At 32.2% G+C, this 20,626-nt stretch overlaps 1 protein-coding gene across 1 annotated transcript in view; it reads left to right on the plus strand.

Moving 5' to 3' along the window:
- Positions 1–20,626, plus strand: part of LOC148285010 (uncharacterized) — a 67,770-nt gene that overhangs the window by 40,094 nt on the left and 7,050 nt on the right. Inside the window, exons 3-10 of the mRNA XM_088231364.1 lie at positions 8,699–8,889; positions 9,365–9,482; positions 11,388–11,652; positions 13,654–13,768; positions 13,897–14,000; positions 16,871–17,061; positions 17,627–18,594; positions 20,199–20,420. Of these exons, the coding sequence (XP_088087490.1) occupies positions 8,699–8,889; positions 9,365–9,482; positions 11,388–11,652; positions 13,654–13,768; positions 13,897–14,000; positions 16,871–17,061; positions 17,627–18,594; positions 20,199–20,420 (2,174 nt within the window). The remainder of the gene's footprint in view (positions 1–8,698; positions 8,890–9,364; positions 9,483–11,387; positions 11,653–13,653; positions 13,769–13,896; positions 14,001–16,870; positions 17,062–17,626; positions 18,595–20,198; positions 20,421–20,626) is intronic.

The raw sequence follows: 20,626 nt of genomic DNA on the forward strand, positions 1-20,626 counted from the left end.
TTTCCTAGGACAGCGGTGCCCGTATTTTAACGGCCGTAGTGAACATTAACGCGGTTGACAGCCGTCGTAACGGTGACTAGAGAGTGGTTTCTTATAAAAATGGTGTTGATAACACCGTTAAAAAATAAAACCACTCTCTAGTCACCACTACGACGGCTGTCCACCGCATCACCGTTCACTACGGCCGTTAAGATACGGGCACCGCTGTCCTAGGAAACCCTAGCTTTACATCCCTCTGTGGATAGCTCCACAAATAAAACAAAACACGCATCTTATGAACTGGAGACCTACCCACAGAGGAACACCAACATATTGAAAGCATTCACCACATGCCCGAATCCGTTTTAAGGACTAAATGTTTTTCTTCGGATTCACTCATAGCATACACGCAAGCATTTTTTTTTTCATTAAGAATTGATTATATTTCTTCCTCTACTAACCAAATTCAGTCAGGAAAAGCACGAACAAATACTTACATTTACAACACCAAAACAGTTAGATTATTCCCAACCGCGACCGAATTTTCAATGCGTTCAATTTTCAACGGCATTGGTCAATTAATGCATCAATCTCGGCATCGAGCCACAATATACCGACGTGTTTATATTTTGTCCGTGTCCCATTTGTAAATAGGTAATATTTTTACATAAAAAATAAAAGTGGTATTATGTTGAATCTAAAATAGGTTCCTATGCATTTATTTATTTGGTCGAATTCGGTCAAAATGCTGGTTCCTGGCTACTAAATATTTATTGTAATGGACTGTTTTTGTGGGCGAATTGCGCTGTGGTGGACCAGAGATGAGATATTTCCTCGGATCACTGAACACCAGTAAGTTATTACGGGTGTATAGCTACAACAGCATAATAAACTGTGGAATCTACCATAATATTAAAGTCAAATCTGTTTTTTTGTTTGCTCTAAAATATATTGTAATAGTAATTACTAGTGGTTAATTTTTTTTGTACAACTATCTGAATAAATATTTTACAAATGTTTAATTGTCTATCTACGATGTCACATGAGTCTACATATAGAATACAATATATTTTTAAAATAATGTAGTCGTATTTTACACACCTAAATAATATGATTATTTTTATAAATTATGGAAAACAGATTATAAAACAGTATATTAAAATATATCGAGGCTTTACCGACATAATGCATTGAGTCATTGAAACAAGTTCCGAAATAATCGCATTTAAAACTTTTTTATTCTTTCAACGGATTATTTCTCTTTCGACTTTCGATAAGCTTCGAAAGAGTAATCTTTATTCTAGGCATAGCATAAAATTTAAAAATATTTTAATTAAATAAAGACTGTTGACTTAATGCATTCTGTCAACAGTCCTCGATATATATGTTAAATTTTTGTTTTTAAATAGGTGTGTATATTTAAAAATATGTCATTTTTCGCTCAAAGGCCGTTTACACATGGACAATACAATATTGTTCTGTCCCTGAACTCGACCATTGTCCACATGTAAACAGCAAGTTTTTAGGACAGGACATTGTTCCGAGACATTGTTACGGAAACAGATGGCCAGGCTATCTTCGCGGAACTATGATTACCCCCACCACCGCGCGCAGCCGCATTGTCCTCGTGTGAACGCGCTCGGACAGGACTTAATAACGATTTGCTCGACGTGTACGTGTCGCTCCCATATATTTTAATTATTTAGTTCTTCCTTTAACAATTCCAATATATCTTGGTACAAAATAAATAATATTTTTCATTAAATCGCTCATAATTAACGCCGTCGTGTATTCATTTTCGCAGCGCTCACGCGTGAACTGCGTCCGATTTTTCACATTGTCCCAGCGTTCTATCCCAAGCGGTCGAGGCTGTTCACAGAACTGGGACATAAAAATATTGTCCTATCTACTGTATTTCCACTTGTAAACTATACTTTTTTTTTTACATTTTTTTTTTTGCACCACAACAGGCCAGGAGGCCTAATTACAGTGGTGAATTACATCACAGAGCACCCAGGCTTGAGAAAAATCACAGTTTTAATTTTTTGTGTTCTCACCGGGAATCGAACCCGGAACCTTCCGTGCGTGAGTCAAGCGTCTTGACCACTACACCACGGAGGCCGCCTACTTTATGTAATACAACGCTACAGCACCGTCTCCAAAGAGATATCGTTTTGCATCGCAGATAATTTGTATTCCTTATTGGATTCCAAATAGAAAAAATTAGGAAAACAATGTTTTTTTTACATAAACGGCATAAATTGCCTTTCACATATATTGAACATAAGTATAAAAAAAAAACATTTATAAATACATAACAAAAAAATGATAAAATTGCATAACTATAACAATAGTAACAAGTAGGTAAATACACATAAGCAACCAAAAATATTAAAGAAATAAATACATAAATATGAAAAAACAAAAAAGGAAAACCATTATTAGTTTAAGAATTATATTGCGAGAGAAAAAAATAAATTAGACTCGTTTTATAACTTTCAAGTCCAGAACCAAATATATCAGCCTTGTCCTCATACTGATTACCATATCTGTGGAGCCTAGGGATAGGCGAGTGCATGTGATAGTTGGTCCTAGAACTTCCAGAACAAAAATGAGATCTGAGGCGGGTATGTCGACCAGGTACACGGAAACACACCAACTCCAGCAAATCTGGACAGTCAATGAATAAATTGATCACTTTATAAAGTAATATTAGGTCAGTTAGGATTCTTCTATCGGAAAGTTTTAAAAGATTTTCTGAAGATAACAATTGATTATAATTAAATAAAGCAGCAATATTTTGAGTATGTCCAAATGTTTTTAGCCAGAGACTATCGAGACTGGCTTCTGTTGCCCCTCAAAAAGTTAGGTTACTATAATTTTTTGCAGCTAAATAAAACAAATTGCGTTCTTGATATTTTTCAATTTCTGGACCATTCTCTTGTCTTTTTAGATGTAAGTAACCGTGTTAGAAAATGGCAAACAACTTGTGGTAGAGCGGGGTTCGAACGCGAATCTCCGGAACCGGGGTCTGCGACCACAACCTGTCTCAATATATTGTTTTATCTATCTTCCTTTTTTCACGAAATCCATTTTGTTGCAACTAGCCCTTAACCCTTTATAAGACACTTATTTTGTGTTGATTGACGTCTTACAAACTTTTTAAGGTAATAGGCCTATTGCATTTGAAAAACCCGATAACTGATCCACCAGTGTACGTTATTACGAAATTATTGTGGCACAAGATTTATTATTAATACGAAATATTAGAACTTCAACCCTACGTGAAATTGGATACAAAAGTGTTTTCTTACACGCGATTAAAATTAGAGCATTAAATTATACGGCAAAGTTTCTTGAAATTGACGAAAAAATATTTTATTTATTTAACACTTTATTTACATTTACAATTTATGTACATATAAGAGCGGGCATATTGCCTTAATGAAATTTCTTCCTACCTACCCAAACCGTTCAGTTTGAGAAAATTACAAGTACATGGACATATTCTAGGCAGAATCTTATAATGTTATACAAAAATTAACTACAAATTTACACTATACTATGAAGAGAAGAGGGAGAGGTGATGGGAAGGAAAGAAGGAGAAAGAAACAGGACAGGCGCCGTGGCGCAGTTGGTTAGACGGTTAACTGTGAAACTGGCATCGCGGGTTCGATTCCCGCCAGTTGCAAGAAAAAAATCCAAGAAAGATTTTTTTCTCAGTTGGTCTGGATTTTGTGGCGTATTTTTCGGTACCTCCTTCCATATCCCCTCTATCCCACCTGCTGACAAGCCTCAAAATAGAGGCTTAGCGGGTTATTCCTTTAGTACAAAAAGAAAAAATAAAAAAAACAACTTAAACGTTTAGATAGTGACATTACAATCTTGATTTAAATGTAAATAAAGAAGGTCTGTAACATTAGTGGGTAGATTGTTGCACAGTCGAGCAGCTACTACTGTAAAAGAGAATATTTTAATCAAAACGAACTACTTTGAACGACGCCACTGGTTCATATGAATCAACCAATGATAAGAGAGCTGTGGAAGATTTCCGGTTGTCAACGAACCAATCGACAGAACTGACCGAAAAAAAGGGGAAGAGATCTTGAGACGTCACACGCGTGGTTATTTCAGAAATACAAATCTTTAAAAAAAAAACATAGCGCTGATAATACGATACATATATATATTTTTTTAATGGCTTACTTTAATAGTCAATTAACAAATAAATAAGAAAACCACTAAACTTACTCATTCTGGTGGTATATTTATTTACCACCTGGTTCTGAGTTCTCTAGAGTTAAGAAAAATTAATACATATGAGTCCATTCCTGGTGAAGTGTACTGACTGATGTTTAAAATGTGAATTTAACTCATTGCTTATACTATCTGTAATCAGTACAATCAAAAAACCTTTTTTCCTGGTTCTTTAAGTACAAAATAATAATCTCAAGCAAATAATAATTGCACAAAAGGCTTTAATAAATAATATCTTAAGAGTCCCAATCAGAACTAGCTCCCTCGGTATATTTTAAAATCTTAATGTAAAAACTATAAAACAACTTTATGTAAAAGCTCTGTTACTATACGCACGTAAACATTATTCTCTACCTTCCGTTACAAATACAAGAGTTACTAGATACTCCACCCTGATGCTGCAAAAATAAATACAACCTTCGGTCAAAGAAGATTGGCCTACTACTTGGTTAAAGTGTACAATCTACTTCCATTATCCATAAGGACAATTAGTAAGTTCTCACAGTATAAAATTGCTATTAAGAAATGGATAGTGGAGGTAGGTTGCACACGGATCGATGAGGGGATCAAGCCAAATAGGTAAAATTTGGGTATTGTTTATGAAATTTGGTCTATATAAATTGGTTATGTTTTTTATGATTATTTTAGTTTATATTGTTTATTATGTTAATGATAATTACGTTTATTGGATTAATTACGTTTTTTTATTATTATAATTATGTTAACTTTGTTAAATAACTAATTTAAGGCATGTTTCACATTTTGTAAAATGTTTCCCTCGACACGGGACACCCCAGTGAGGGAACATTATTCTGAATAAAAAAAAAGAATACAAACAATGTACAAGTATAAATAAATAAACAAAACATCCATGTTAATGAAAAATATCAGTTTAGTCGCCATTTTGTCAGATGGGTTTACTTATCCTGTAATAGGCTCATATTACAACAAAGATAGAGAACTTTTGTAAGGGACTAGGCCTTTACAACTTGTTTTTATTAGTATATGATTATTAGTAACCGACCGAAACAAGATTTTCAGCCGAAACAGAATTTCCAGTTCTAGTTTCGGCCGAAACCAAAACCGAAACTTATTTAACTTCAAAACGCCCAAAATTTATTAAGCACTTTTATTGTTACACCTTACGAGTTAATAAAAAGTAAGTGGTAAATAAAATACGCAATAAAATAAATGCCAAAAATTTAATGAAATAAATTTGTTTATTTTAGCGCGTTTTGATTCGTTGCTATGGAACTAACTAACTGTTTGTGTTTTCTAAAGTTTTTTTGTTTATTTTATTTAGTTTTTTATTATTATCGTTATTATTGTATTTTTATTTAGTTTCGGTTAGATTGTAAGAAATTATATACTTGGTTATTATTTTTGTATATTATGGTTAATAAAGATTCATTATTACGCTCACCGGCCGAAAATCGAAACAAACTAAAGGTCACGGGTCACGCGGCCGAGTCACGAGACAAGAGATGCACCCGAGCACAGCCAAACGTAATCCAGGCTTCGGCTGAGCCGAAGTTTCAGCTAATATTTGGCCTAAACCGAAACTCGTTTTTTTTTACCGAAACTGGCTGTAACCAAAATTTCAATTGGTCGCTAATAATTATTGTATTCTTAAATAGATTTTTCGCTACCATAAATAATAACACTTACGGCTAGTGTCGTAGCTATGGTGACGAGTTACACAAGAATATTATGAACTAAGGAAATAAGTACCTATATCTCTTTCTCACACGAATGTAAATGTTTGGGTGTGTATGATACACTTGCAATCGTGATTCGCTATATTTTTTTTTTAATTGTTGAGGGCAGCACAATATTGACCATACGTCAGTTTTGTTATCCCCATAAACCAAAGCATCAAGGATTCAATTAGTTGATTACCAGCCGTGGTCACTGGTGTCACATATACCATCCAGAATAACAGATTACAACTCCTATTTACTATGTCCTCATCTCATCCCACAGGGAATCATTACACAATCTTATTTATTGTGTGTGGGTTGATTGTGTATTGTTTATCTGAACAAACTGGCCCTTTTTGAATAGGGAAACATCACTTTTTTACAATTTTAAAGTAATCAGGGTCCACAAAATACCGTCGAGCAAAATAATATTTTTTTACTACTTATTAGAACATAAAAAATATTTTTTAATTTACAATTTTGAATTCCCGCGAAAACGGTCATTGCATTGGCCGCGCCCCTAATACGTCACGATTCATGTTAATTTTAAACTTTGTAACCGTTTGATTTTTTTATAGAACATCATCACGAATCTTGGCGTCGTAATAATCAATGCCGAACATGTCGCGTTTTTCTAGGGACATATTTTTTTAATAATTGATTTTTTATAGTTATGTATAAAAACATAATTTCTCCGCGATTGTTTTTGAAAATACAATTTCCAAATCCATTTCACATACTATTTTTATCGGTATTCGTAGTATGTGATATTTCCCTACGATTTTTTCGAATACCCGCTTTCTTCATCTGCGACGATTTTAAGAGTTCTAATTTTAATATTTAAAAAACGATTTTTAAATTTAGTGTTTAGAATGGAAAAAAAAGCGGACGTGTTGAGAAATACCTATGAAAGTAATAGTAAGAATTTTAAAACGTGATGCTTTTTGTATGAAAATTCGAATATTTTTTCAAAACCCAGCCTAGAACAATAAATGTGGTTTATTCTCAGTTAGTGGAGATACCGGTTTTAGAGAATTTTAGTTTAATGTTAGCCTCCAGCAGGCATTCAATACAACCTCTCCCATTTTTATATTTGTTTATTTATTTAATCATAATTTATACAACTAAACTAAAACTGGATGGCGATAAACTAATGTATTTTTTAACAATATTTCTAAACAAGTTCAAATGTGTAAACAAGTACTAGATTTTACCACCCAGTAAATACATTTTTAAAAGATCCTCCAAATAAATAAACGATATGCGTGATCAGTAGGGGCCAGTTTTTCAATCCAGATTATTAATATCTTTTGATCTCCTTTTTAAAAAAATTACATTGATTTTTTTCCAATAAATACAATGTAAAAAAAGCAACAGAATTAAATTACTTGTTGATTTAAGTTAGTAGGTACATGTACCAAGCATAATGTTTTAGATAATTAAATATACCAGACCAAAACAGAGATTTGATAAATCCTTATGGGTGAATTAATAATGAAGTGATATTAGTGAGCATGAAGTGTCTGTGTCCGGGCGGGTGAAAACTACAGTTTTCGGTGTAAAATTAATCCAGACTTTTAGACTTGAATTATTATATTTTTCATTACATTTTGGTCGTTCACCGGTTATTCCACATTCTATCACATTGATACATTCCAACCAACCAATTATGCAAAATCCCGTTATATTTTTTCTGAAAACGTCAAAGATGTCGCGTTCTACATAAAATCAGGTTAATGAGGGAAAAAAGTCATTAAAAAATTATTTAAAAAAAATAATATTCAAATATTTAAGTTATAAAATAAAGTGACTTTTATGTGCGGAGAAATTAGACCAATGAGGAAGTTCATTTTTTTGTTTTTTTTTTTTTGTTAATAGGCTATTAAACTAAGCTAAAAAAATAAAATTATGTATCGTATTATCAGCACTATAATTTTTTTTAAAGTTTTGTATTTCTGAAATAGCTACACGTGTGAGGTCTTAATTTCTCTTCCACAACTCGCTTACAATTGGTTGATTCATATGAATTAGCGACGTCGTTCAATGTAGTTAATTTTTATTAAAATATTTTTTAATATTTTTTTTATTCATTTTTAAGAAAGTTTGCCGGTCAATTTAGTTCTCTAATTTTCATCGCCTGAGAAAACATTTTTTGTGCCCAATTTCCCGTAGGGCTTAACTTCTTCATTCCAAATTCACTTATGATAAATAGCATAAACATATTCAAAAGTACATAAATTAATTATACACAGGCAAACACTTCATTATAAAGGGTTTCAAAATTATCATTTTTTAATTAATATTAATAAAATAAATATTTTCTTATTGATTGTATATTTTTAGTAAGTTATCTAAAACAATTTATTTCTTTTCCTTTTATTTTGTCACGCTGTACAATTAAGTTTTGACTTTTGATCTAAAAGATTAATTATATTTTTAATTTGTGTATGAATGATATAGTTACACACTGAATCCTGTTGAGATATATCGAAAAAAATATATTTCCACTCTTTTAAGGTGTCTAAAAATATCTAATAAATAAACACTCAAATTTCAAAAAAATAAATTAACCAAGATAAATATGTAAAACCTGCCTGAAAACACTATTTGTCTCTTTAGATGAAATCCTATGATGGTTAAAATTCAGTATTAGTCTACAAAGATATGGAAATACTCAAAATATTATTTTGAATTTGTTTCTGATAGCCTCTTATTGAATATAATATAAAAATGAATAATCTTTCATGAATATTTTTTTATAGACGTGCAGGGATCGAGAGCATCTCAAACCCGAGAGACATTTCCGTGGTATCCCACTGGTAAGGCAGTCTTCCCTCGGCCTCTCCGGACACAGAGGGGACTCTGCCACCAGGGCTCTCTGGTCCGGAGCCCCCGTCACCGTAAAGGGCTCTGCAGAAGGGCAGTATGCTGCGAGAGACATCCATATTCTGAGGTACATAATGAACATTCATTTTCAATTCACTTCTTGATATCCCAATATTTCAGAGAACGTTAAAGGTGCTTTTTAAAATGCACATACTAATTAATCAAAATTATTCAATAATATTGTCAGTGAAAATATGAAATGATTTTTTTTTTGTTAGATACTTAAGAGGATATGCGGTGGCAGAAGAGTTTTATGAATGAGTATTTGAACATAGATTTTCTGTCACTCTCTTGCAGATGCCTCCCTGATACTGCGCAAAAAAGATAACTGCACGTCGGACTAAATATGTCTAGCTAAAATCAATAGTGACCATGAATATATAGACTATACATAATGAATACTTTAGCTACCAACCTTTTTGATAATAAATTGTTCACATATGCTGTGAGCACCGCATAGTAGTGCTGTCTTTGGCACTCGCAGATGTATGTGAGCACCGTAGTGAATGAGTTAATAAACACATTATTTATTTGTTTTTCAGTACTATTCGTCACCCAAACATCTTATTACTCATGGGGTTTTCCTATGACATAGATCACAAGGCTCAGTGCGTGTTTGAGGAATGCAACACCACTTTGTATGATTTCATTCATAACCAGGTAATTGACCGCTGTTTATTTAAGTTTGTCCATTTAATTAATTTTTTAAAAACTTTTTTGTGCATGTTGTGTTCACATATAATTGATGAACAATATCTAAATGTAACAAACTGTGATTATTATACCAATCTCGTATGTATTGTTTATTGTGTGTGAACCATAATAAATAAAATAAAATAAATAAGTTATGTCAATAATCCACATAATTTATTTTGTATAAATTATCAAATAACTGAAAAAGGAAATTAAGTGGAAGTTTGTCCTAGTAGTTTAGTGGTTGGCACATATACCAACCATGCTTGAGGTCCAAGATTTGATTCCTTGCAGAACAAATGTGAAATATTGATTTTAAAAGTGGTTCACTGCCAGACTGGCACCTAAAGCGTAAGACTGTTCACCTTAGTGTCAAGTAACAGATGATTGAAATATGCTGCACTTGGTGCACTATTGCAGAGCCCTATGCACCGCTTGGTTGCACCGGTCATTGTATATGGTGCCTAATAAGAAAGAAAAATATTAAGAAAGATATTGGTGCTGTCAACCAGAACGGAGAGTGGAGGAGACGGTTTAATTATAAATTGGAGGCACTGTATGGCGAACCCAACATTGTACAATTTATAAAAATTATAAGATTACAATTGTTGGGCAATGAATGATATCAAAAAAATGATACCAATGTACCCCAAAAAAGATTCTTTATACCACTCTGGAAGGCAGACGAAGCAGAGGCAGGCTAAAATTAAGATGGTTGGGTAATGCGGAAAGTGGCATTTGACCAATTGGCCTGACGTACTGGAAAAGAGCCGCGGGGTGCAAGGAGGATTCTGAAGGAGGCCAGGGCCCACAACGGGCGTACCGCCATTGATGATGATGATGATGATGATGATGCACCACCACTTGGTGTGGAAAGGGAAATAATGGTGATGAATATTAATTTCTTTCATACAATACTGTCTGAAATAACTGGAAATTTTTATTACCAAATATCAAGAATTTTGTCTTAAGTCTAGTCAAAATATTTCTTCATATTCCACCGTATCGAGTAGAAAGAAAATCACATATTTTTTTTTTTTTTTTTAAATCTCTCTTCTTTTTTATTAAAGACCATACCCCTTCTGAATCGAACCACTACCTTGAAATAGGGATGGTTTAAAGGCTAAAATATAAAAAAAACTGAATTTTTGCGATACTTATATTTTGAAGAAAATAATAATTATACAATTTTTCTTGGAAACTTATTATCTATAAGCTGATTTCTGGAAGTATATATAATCCAAATATACTGAAAGAGATCAGTTTGTATGTTACTAATAATCATACTAGAGCGAGATCTCATATTTATTTATTTAACTTTTTGTACATAATGTAAATTGTACATTAGCGGGCTTATTGCCAAAGGCAATTTCTCCCAACCAATCAATAAAATAAAGGTTTATTTTTATAATTCAAGTTGCAAAACATATTCTATAGTAAAAAATAATTAAAAAGCTAAAGATATATAAACATATATATAACTGTATTTGCATATAAATTAACTTAAATCAATACTATTACTCAATGGGGAAAAGGAATAAAAAGGAAAGGAGGAGAGATTAAGAAAGAGAAAGGAGATGTTTTTTCAGACGTAATTTAAACAGAGATACTATAGTAAATCTTTGATAGCGGATGGAAGATGATTCCACAATCGAGCCGCATGTTCATACACTGTTTAATGCACCTAGAAGCCATACAAATGCAAGTCAGAATTCACCTATTAATAACGCAATTCGCTTGCTGAATACGGCTTCTGCGGAAAATATGGACCTATTTTTCTGCACATATAGGCTGTTTAGCAACTATCTGTTTTCTTTTCATTGACTTTTCCCTTGTATTTACAGTCTGTCAAATAAATTAATATTTTTACAGGGAGCAGTTTTATCATTTCAAAGTGCCATTCAATACGTAAGTGACATTGCCGGCGCCATCTACCATTTGCAGAACAATGGCTTTGTCCACACAGCAGTATCCAGTCACACGATCATGTTAACAGCCAGAGATGTGGCTAAACTTTGCAGCTTTGAGCTCTGTAGTCGCATCATCAACTCTGATAAGGGCCGAACAAATGGCACCAAAGGTGACCCGTACAGACTTATGTTTTCTTCACCACAGCCTGAATATGAGAATCTTAAAGGTTTGAATTTTTAACACTTAATTGTTGTTTTCTTTTAATAAATAAAACAAATTAAACCAAAGATGGGTAGTTTTGATACCGGCAACATTAAATTATATATTTCTTTAATTTTACAACTTATGAACACCCTTACAGATTTGAATCATCCTCCGATAACGCACAGAGAACTTCTAACCAACCCGTTTTTAAAAATCTGTTCTTCAAAATTAATATAAAATACATTAACAAAATATATCAAGCACTGGCTTTTTTAAAATATTTTTCTTCAAAAGATCAAAACTAAATCCCTGCATTAAAGAAAATGTTAAGTGAAAATTAAATGTTGCTCATTGCATTCAAATCAATCTTTTTTTTAAAAAAGATCTATATCTGGTTTTTTTCTCTCTCCTTTCTACTATCAGAAAAAATACTTGAAAATCAACAGTTGGCAGCTCTGAGGTGTAATGGCCAAAACAATATGTTTTTGAATTTGATTCCTGTGAGATCACATTGATCTTTTTCGAGCCTGGATATTCCACATTCAAACATTAGTAATAATAATCATAGTTTATTAACAAAATAACAATTACTTTATCTACTACATATACACTTAGGTAATAGATTTCTCTGGATCACTTTTGGACCTAAGACAAATATATTGTTTTCAATGTTTAAAATATATATTTAAGAACCAAAATTTATTTAAAAGTGATTCAAATAGATAAAGTCAAAGAAGGAATCGTGTGTTAGAAATATCACATTGTAAAATGAGGCTCGCACAGAGACATGCATATTTTATAGGCCCAAAAATGTTTAATTATTTTTTTACTGATAATATTTCATTGATTCCAAACTTTCAAAATTTTTCTTCTTTTTAAAAACACGCACTATCCTGGATTCAAACTAAGATATGAATTCTTTTTTTCTATGATATGTTTTATTGCCTTTTAATAATAAGGAATATTTTAATGTTTTTTTTTAAATATTTTTTATTTCCTTTTTTAATTACTATAAAAAAAATACCATATAATGTTTTCCAGAATATTTTATTTTCTCTTTCTTATATTTCACAAAAATATTATAACTGTTTATTATTTATTATAGGAGCAAAAATTCATTAACATTTTCTTGTATACCCACGAACAGGCCATGCCTTTGTGGGATTTTTTGTTTACTATTTTTACTATTAATATGTATTTCATTGCTATGTAATTATGCTTTATTTTTTTAATACTCTGTTTTACCTCTTATCTATATTGTAAAAAAGAAAAAAAAGTCTAGTCTGCCTAACTAGGTACAACCTGTTTTAAGGTAGACATTTGTATGCAAAAATAAACAATAACATTACTACCTACTAGTTAATTGACTATACAGTTATACAATATTAATTTATACCATTTATTATTTAAGAAAGTATTTTGAGTAAATTTTCCGATTTTTTTCAACCTAAACCCAGTAACCAATTTTTTACAATTTTTTTTTTATTGAATCCGGGTCATGGTTTTACAATGTTCGGGTAACATTTTGAATATTTTGGGGCCCAGAAACCTGAAATTTCTTTGCCCGAATTCAGAGTTTGTGATAGACCCCATGACCCATCCTCTAGTTTGACTTCTGGTAGTGTGGGAGTGTTCCTTTTGGGATTTGGTAGAATAATTTGCTTTCACAAACATTATTCTAAAAATATGTAATTGCCTTATATCTAAAATCACAAATTCCTCAAATAACTTGATGCTGGGGTTAAAACTTCTTATTTTTTGGCGGCCTCCATGGTGTAGTGATCAAGACGCTTGACTCACACACGAAAGGTTCTGGGTTCGATTCCCGGTGAGAACACAAAAAAATAAAATGTGATTTTTCTAAAGCCTGGGTGTTCTGTGATGTGATTCACTACTGTAATTGGGCCTCCTGGCCTGTTGTGGTGCAAAAATAAATATTTTTTTAGAGAAATATATTGTTTATAGAGTTCACCGCTGCCTTTTTTTCACTGCTCTCTTTTATTTTATTTTACTTGAATGTTAGATCATCCAGAAACTGATCTAATCTTGGATGAGAAGCCTCCATCAATTAGTGAACGATACAGACCAGAGTGTGCTTCTCAATATGTGTCTGAAAGGGAACATATAGCCAAATACAAGTAAGTAAATCATTGTCTCCTGTAAATTTGTTAAACTTTTTTACTCTACATTGACAATGAGTGACTGAAATAGATATAGTCAATGTTTTTTTATAACTGCCGTAATATGTTTATTGTTTATCTCGTAGCTGGCAAGCACCTGAATTTTTCGATGATGTTGATGGCCAAGTATTTCCAATGAAGAGTTCTGATGTTTACTCTCTATGTCTTGTTCTTTGGGAGTGTTGTAATGGTAATGCATTTTTATTTATTTTTCCATTATCTTAACCCGCCCGTTCCTATGGTGTAACCGACGTTGCAAATTGCACTTAATTCATTTATATCTCGTCAACTACTTTGAATATCACAACGAAATTTTTCGTAATCTTTAAGTGATCCTTTACGCACCAGAATTTTTTTAAATCATATTTTTAGGTTTTTTAGATAATTTTAAATTAATTTTTTTGTCCATCATGATCTCCGAAAATGTCAAGTACTCTGAGACAAATATATAAAACATTCATTTGAGAGAAAGAGATGTAATCTAATTAGATTACTGAGCAAGACACACATATAATTTTAATAAGATGAAAGGGGACAGTAATTATCATACCCGTATGCAGAGACAAACCTTAAGGTGAGGAGAGTACATTCTATTGTCTTCACCTGCGGGTTATTCTCCGCATTTGAAATTAGAATGTACTTTCCTCACCTTAAGTTTTGTCTCTGCATACGGGTATCAGTCTATCATCCCATGAGTTTCGGATTTCTAATACGAAATCAGTTGACCTCGGAACTTTTTACCAATGAATCGAAAGTCGCTCTTTACTAAAAAAAAAGGTGTGCTGCGTCTCCGAATTGTAAATAATATATTTTTTGCATGGTTCATTTTTTTGATTTCTGTAACTGGTGGTGATTTTATGTGTTAACTTTAAAAAATATGTAATTTTCGGATTAACGTTACTAGACATTTAAAATAAATATTCAATATTTAATGAAGTGCATTCAAACAGTCGTGCAAAGAAGGAAAAATGTAAGTACTTAAAATATAATATTTTGAGTTTGTCCAAATTTTTGTAGACAAGGACTAGATTCAACTCCCTGGGGAGCTTTTTTCAAGGTAATATAGAAGTCTAGGCATCTACAGGGCTTATGACATGTCATTGGCTAATTTAAGTATCCACTTTACACACTGTGTAACATTCACCATTCTGCTCATATTTAAACATCTATATTCCTTCAACTCTTTTATCTGTTAATGTTTGTGAAGTTCAAGACCTCAAACCTTTAGTTATGCGAGTAAGATTCATGTAATTGAATTATTTCACCTACATACTAGGCGACGCCGGATTTTTTAAAAATTTCTATACTTTTTCATGGACCAGGTGGATTTGTCAACAATATTTTGAGTTTTCCCAAATTTTCGTAGACAAGGACTGGATTTAACTCCCTGGGTAGCTGTTTATATTAACATTTTACAACAGAGATGAAGAACATTTTAGTGAAGGTAAAGTTTCAGCTCTTCAACTTCACAAACATTAACAGATGAAAGAATTGAAGGGATATAGATGTTCAAATATGGGCAGAATGGTACACAGTGCGTAAAGTGGCCACTTAAACCAGCCAATGACAGGTCTTAAGCCCTATAGATGCCTAGACTTCCATATTACCTTCTCTAAAATGTTCTTTATCTCTGTTGTAATTGTTATTTAAAATATTAAAAAAAGTATATTTGTTGATTACTTGTATTTAAAAAAATATGTGGTGTATTCATGTACCTTTTTTGGTTTCATTTTCCGAGGCATAAAATAGTGAGATCAAAATCGTGAAAGTACTAAAAAATATATATTGTGTATTCAATTGAATAATAAGATTAAGGTAAATATTCCAATTCGTTTGAAGAACATCTCATAAACTTATTTTTTAACCTCGAAATAATGAATGCCTATTTCAAAATACATAAGTTAAAAATGTGTTTATATTAACAAAAACGTGAATATTACCGAGCGTTAGTTTTAACATAAATTATGTTTATAAGAAGGTTAATGAACTGAGTATTATTATCCTTAATGAATTTCAAGCAGGAATATTTTTTTCTGGGATTCCATTGGGAGAGTAAATCAATCATCACTCAAGTAGCTTTGATATTCTGTAGTGTTGTGTAAACATAAACAATAATGTCATTACACTTGAGACAAGACCCTTTCCATAAAAAAGTCATTATTAAATAGGATGATGTCATTAAACTTTTGAGCGTTTGTAAAATAATAAATTGGACTTTATTTTTAACAGCTGTATAGTGTTCAAGCAGTTATTATCGATACTCCGCAGAGAGTCCGAGAGATAAGGAATGGTCACTACGATACGCAATTCGCAGATATGGCTCTGTGCGAATTGTCACTTGAAATATTGTTTTATGACGATTGCATTATAATTTGCATTTTAATGCTTTATTTTAGGAGTTTTCCAATACAAAATAAATAATTATGATGATTAAGGTTATAAATCTAAGAGTATGTGAATGTAATTTCACAATTATTTTACTTTAAAGGCTAGGAAAAACGAATTTAGTATGAGTAACCTTAGGTTACTACACAGGGACTTAAGGAAGTTTTTTCACATAGTATGTTAAAGGTTTTTTTTTTTTTTTAAAGAAATATTTGCGTTCTTATGATTTACCCAAATATTTTTAATTTTGAGGGCCATTTTCAACCAGTTGTAAATAACTCACTATTAGAAAATGGGAATCAAGTTGGGGTAGAGTGGAATTCGAACCACAGACCTTTGGTCCGTGAGTCCGAGACACTAGCCACAGGACCACAACCGAATACAAGAGTTTTGAGGTTGAAACCTCAAAACTCTTGTACAATGAAAGCACCCACCTTTTCTCAAAACTTTTTTCAAAAACAGGTGTATTATCTGTTTGTTTATTATCAAACTGCAAAAAATAGTACACCTTTAGCGTTCAATGTACTCTTTGCTGCTGTTTTACAATTTTTGATCAACATATTCACCTCATTCTGGTTTCCCCGTATGACAGCAAAGAAATTCAGTTTTTGCTCACGTTGGGACCTTCAGATCTTCTATCTTTAATGTTTTTACTAGTATGAACTATTCTTTCAGCCGCTGTGCCGTGGAAGAGTTTATCCTACAAGCAACTCAGCGACCTTTATTTACTTTGGCAAACTGGAATAAGGCTATCACAGAATAGGTACCCCGATGTTGTGTTCCGTATACTTAAATACGGCCTTCCTATCATTGCTGATGAAAGAATATCCATTTCTGAACTATGCAACAGGCTTTTACTGGCAAAGGTAAATAAATTAGTTTGTCATGTTGCAGATTTTGATTCATATCACCAGTTTTTAATCCTCCACTCTCGCAACTCGATCCAGCACATTTTAAAGTATCAATAACAACCATAAAAACAAGGTTATCAGTATTTAAACAGTGAGAATGGACAAAGTTTATATCAACAACAAATAAATGTCTAACGTTCATAAGCGTAATACTTTTGTAAGATTAAAATGTTGATAACAGATATTCACTGGTTCCAGTAACATCAGGAGCTTATATGACACTGAACCCCCGTTTCAAAGAAAGAATAAGATTCAATCGTTTGCGATGGACGTTTTACTATAAAGATAAATAATAAGATACTATGGGAATGATTTATCATTTGTTTATGTCTTAAAAACAACGCATGTCTGTATTTAAATGTTTTTTTTTTCAAATAAAATTATGAACACTTGTCTGAATTATAAGATTGTATAAAAAGGTTGATAAACAATATATGATGGCCATGAAATATTTTTTTGCTTTTGTATTATACATTAGAATATAGTAAATCTTTATTTATTACCGAGAGTTTTTTTTCAGAATGCTTTAAATAATGTCAATGACAAAAATGACACAGACGATGTAGAAAAGTCACAGAATCAAGAAAAATCATCACGTATTGTTGATAACCATACACCATTTAAAGGGGAATATACTACAGAACATGAAGTGGAACTAAGAACCGCCATATTGAAAACCATGTCTAAATTTCAAGTTACAGATATTGATAATGTGGAAGACGATTTCAATAACTCCAGTGAAACACAAGTTTATCCTGAACAGTCCACGATGGAGTCCAAGTCCATTTGTATTAACTTATCCATCGGAGAGTCGGGAGAAAATTTATTAGATTTAGATTATGCAGACGATACGTCGCAAAATATGACTATGCACAAAACAGACTCCACCGAATATTGCAGTCTTCTTACTCCGGATCTACAAAAGTTTGCTTCTAGATTACAAAATGGCTCTTCAGCAATGGAACAGTCCAAACTGACCTTTAAAGACGATTCCCCGAGCAGTGTACCAAAAAATAGCCTGAACAATATGATCTTGCGATTAAATTCTAGTCTAACACCCAAATCCTACAAGTCCTTACACATCAAAACCCCGCCCACAGAAAAATTGGAAAACATGCCTTCTCTAATAAGAAGTGCTGGGAGTAAAGATACCACCAAATCCAAATATAATTTCAATATACATAATACTAGTTTACCCAGTACACCTATTGCGAGGAGTACCAAAATTCGCAAGTACGCTTGGCTGTCGGGGGAAAATGATGATTTAGGATACAATGAAACTGACAACGGCTCGGATAAAATAGAAAAATCTTCTTTGTCCGAAGGGAGGACCGAGGTTTCAAGCGTTGAAAAGATTAAGTATGAATTATTCTCAAATAGTACTAGAGGCGTTGACAACTCAACCAGTAGAATATCCCATGAAAATATAAAGGATGTTACGTTTGGTGATACAACTTCAATATCTTATGATAGGTCTTCTTTTGCCAGGTAAGATACATCATTAGCGTTATTTTTTTAAGTTACAGATTATCAAAACCGCTTCAGACTAATACATATTTTAAAGAGAGGTGAAGGATTTGATTTAAATGGAGCACTTCATTAGTTGGAATTTTAAAAAAATACTTATTTGATATTCTTTTTATGTACTTTTTCGCAAGACGTGTGTGCGCAAGAAATTTGATTGATTTTCATTTCTGTCATTTTGTATGTGTTTATTATGTTATTTTATACAGTTATTTACCTGTTTTTTTCTGAATTTTGTCTCTTTTATGTATACCAGTTTATTTTTAAAATATTTATGATTCTTCGACTGACAATAATAGAAAATATACCATTATTTATACAGAAAATCTAAACTAGGCTGACAAAGACAACACTATCAAGCCACCACGCGAATTAGGGTTTAGAGTTGAAACCAATACCTGTTTTAAAAATCATAGTATATTTGATACACATGCTATTATTCCCTTACTTGCTGCATCTGCAATTGCATTGCCCTCGACAATTTAAAATAAAAAGAACGAACCACGATTTGCACTCAAACATTTGTGTGAAAAAGAGGTATTGTATTTTAGCATAAACTGCCATCAGTGTCATAACTGTGATTTAAAATTGCAATAAAAGGACGGGTGATTATAATGATTTTTGGCAAATAGCATACTTCATTTTATTATAAACTTTAAAAATCCACAAATATATAATAATGATAATCATCATGACATATATATTCTATTTGAGGGTACTTTTTGCAATTCTGGTAAAATTAATCTTTCAATATTTTGAGTAAATTTCTAACAATTTTTTTTTATGTTTTTAAAAACCGACTTTATTAGCACTGTATTTGGCGAAATCTATTGACTTTTCAGAAATTAAAAAGATAACTATTAATTGAATTCAAAAAAGCTTTTTTTGTGAATTGAAAATCAAAATAAATCATATTATCAAGTTTATGTAATAATTTGTCATTTGTTTTAATTTAAACATATGTAAAATGTATGTTTGGATGGAACCAATGTTTTTCTAAAAAAGTGACAACAAGCAATACCTATTTTTTAAAATAATAAAATCAGCTATGAGTTGACTATCTTATCTTTTTAATAGGCTAACATGAACGACAAATATATTTAATTATCTTGTTGTGGATTATAGTGATCTGCGATGGGCTCGATATTCATTCTTTGATAACTTCTAAAAAAATACGACAAACCCCACGTGCGGCCTCTCCTCTCCGATGTTACGCCCAAACTGAAGTTAAAATCAGCGCACTCCGTCTTATTCTGTAACTGCATAAATCCGTTGATTCCTTTAAGGCGGGTCTTATTACTAAATCAATGTCCGTACATGCGCAAATTTAGATCTTTAGAAGCTTAATGAGAATGCAGTTCGGTCAAACCAATCCACGTTTATTTTTCATGTATTGTGACTGTTTTATAACAATAAGCACTAAAATCGACAGGCGCTTTGGTATTTTGATGTTAAACTTTGAAATATAACTCATCTGCAGAAACCATGGCTTAAAATCGCCAGCTAGTTTATTTTTAATTAAGAGGTGGCACAATCAGTACCATTTTCTAATTGTAACACTCCACTAGGGCATCAATTTCCGGAGGCAGAGTATCAATCAAAGAACCCCCTGAGGTATTCCGAATTCGCAGCCAGTCATGGAGCAGTCAAAACTCTTCCTGCGCCAAGAGTGAGGATGAAAGTCACCTCACAGGTGTCGACATAAAACCCCTTGTGGCCAAACATGAAAAGTTGATACGAGACGCTAAAGAGAAGCAACCTAGATCACGCTCCTTACCAAACAATTACAGGTGAAAAGACCAGACAGTAAACAACATAAATGCAAATTTTGTTACTAACCTATCTCTTTTACAATATCAAAATATTTTTTCATGAACTTCATTCATTTCAGAGCTGAATAGTTGCATTTATTTATTTACGGACTCATTCAGTCCATTTAAGTACAATCAATTTTTTATTTTTTTTAATAAACGAACGCACAAAAAAAGCAGTACAT

The sequence above is a fragment of the Micrasema longulum genome, unplaced genomic scaffold (assembly GCF_059751315.1).
Source record: "Micrasema longulum isolate JH-2025_06_02 unplaced genomic scaffold, ASM5975131v1 h1tg000069l, whole genome shotgun sequence".
NCBI lineage: Eukaryota > Metazoa > Arthropoda > Insecta > Trichoptera > Brachycentridae > Micrasema > Micrasema longulum.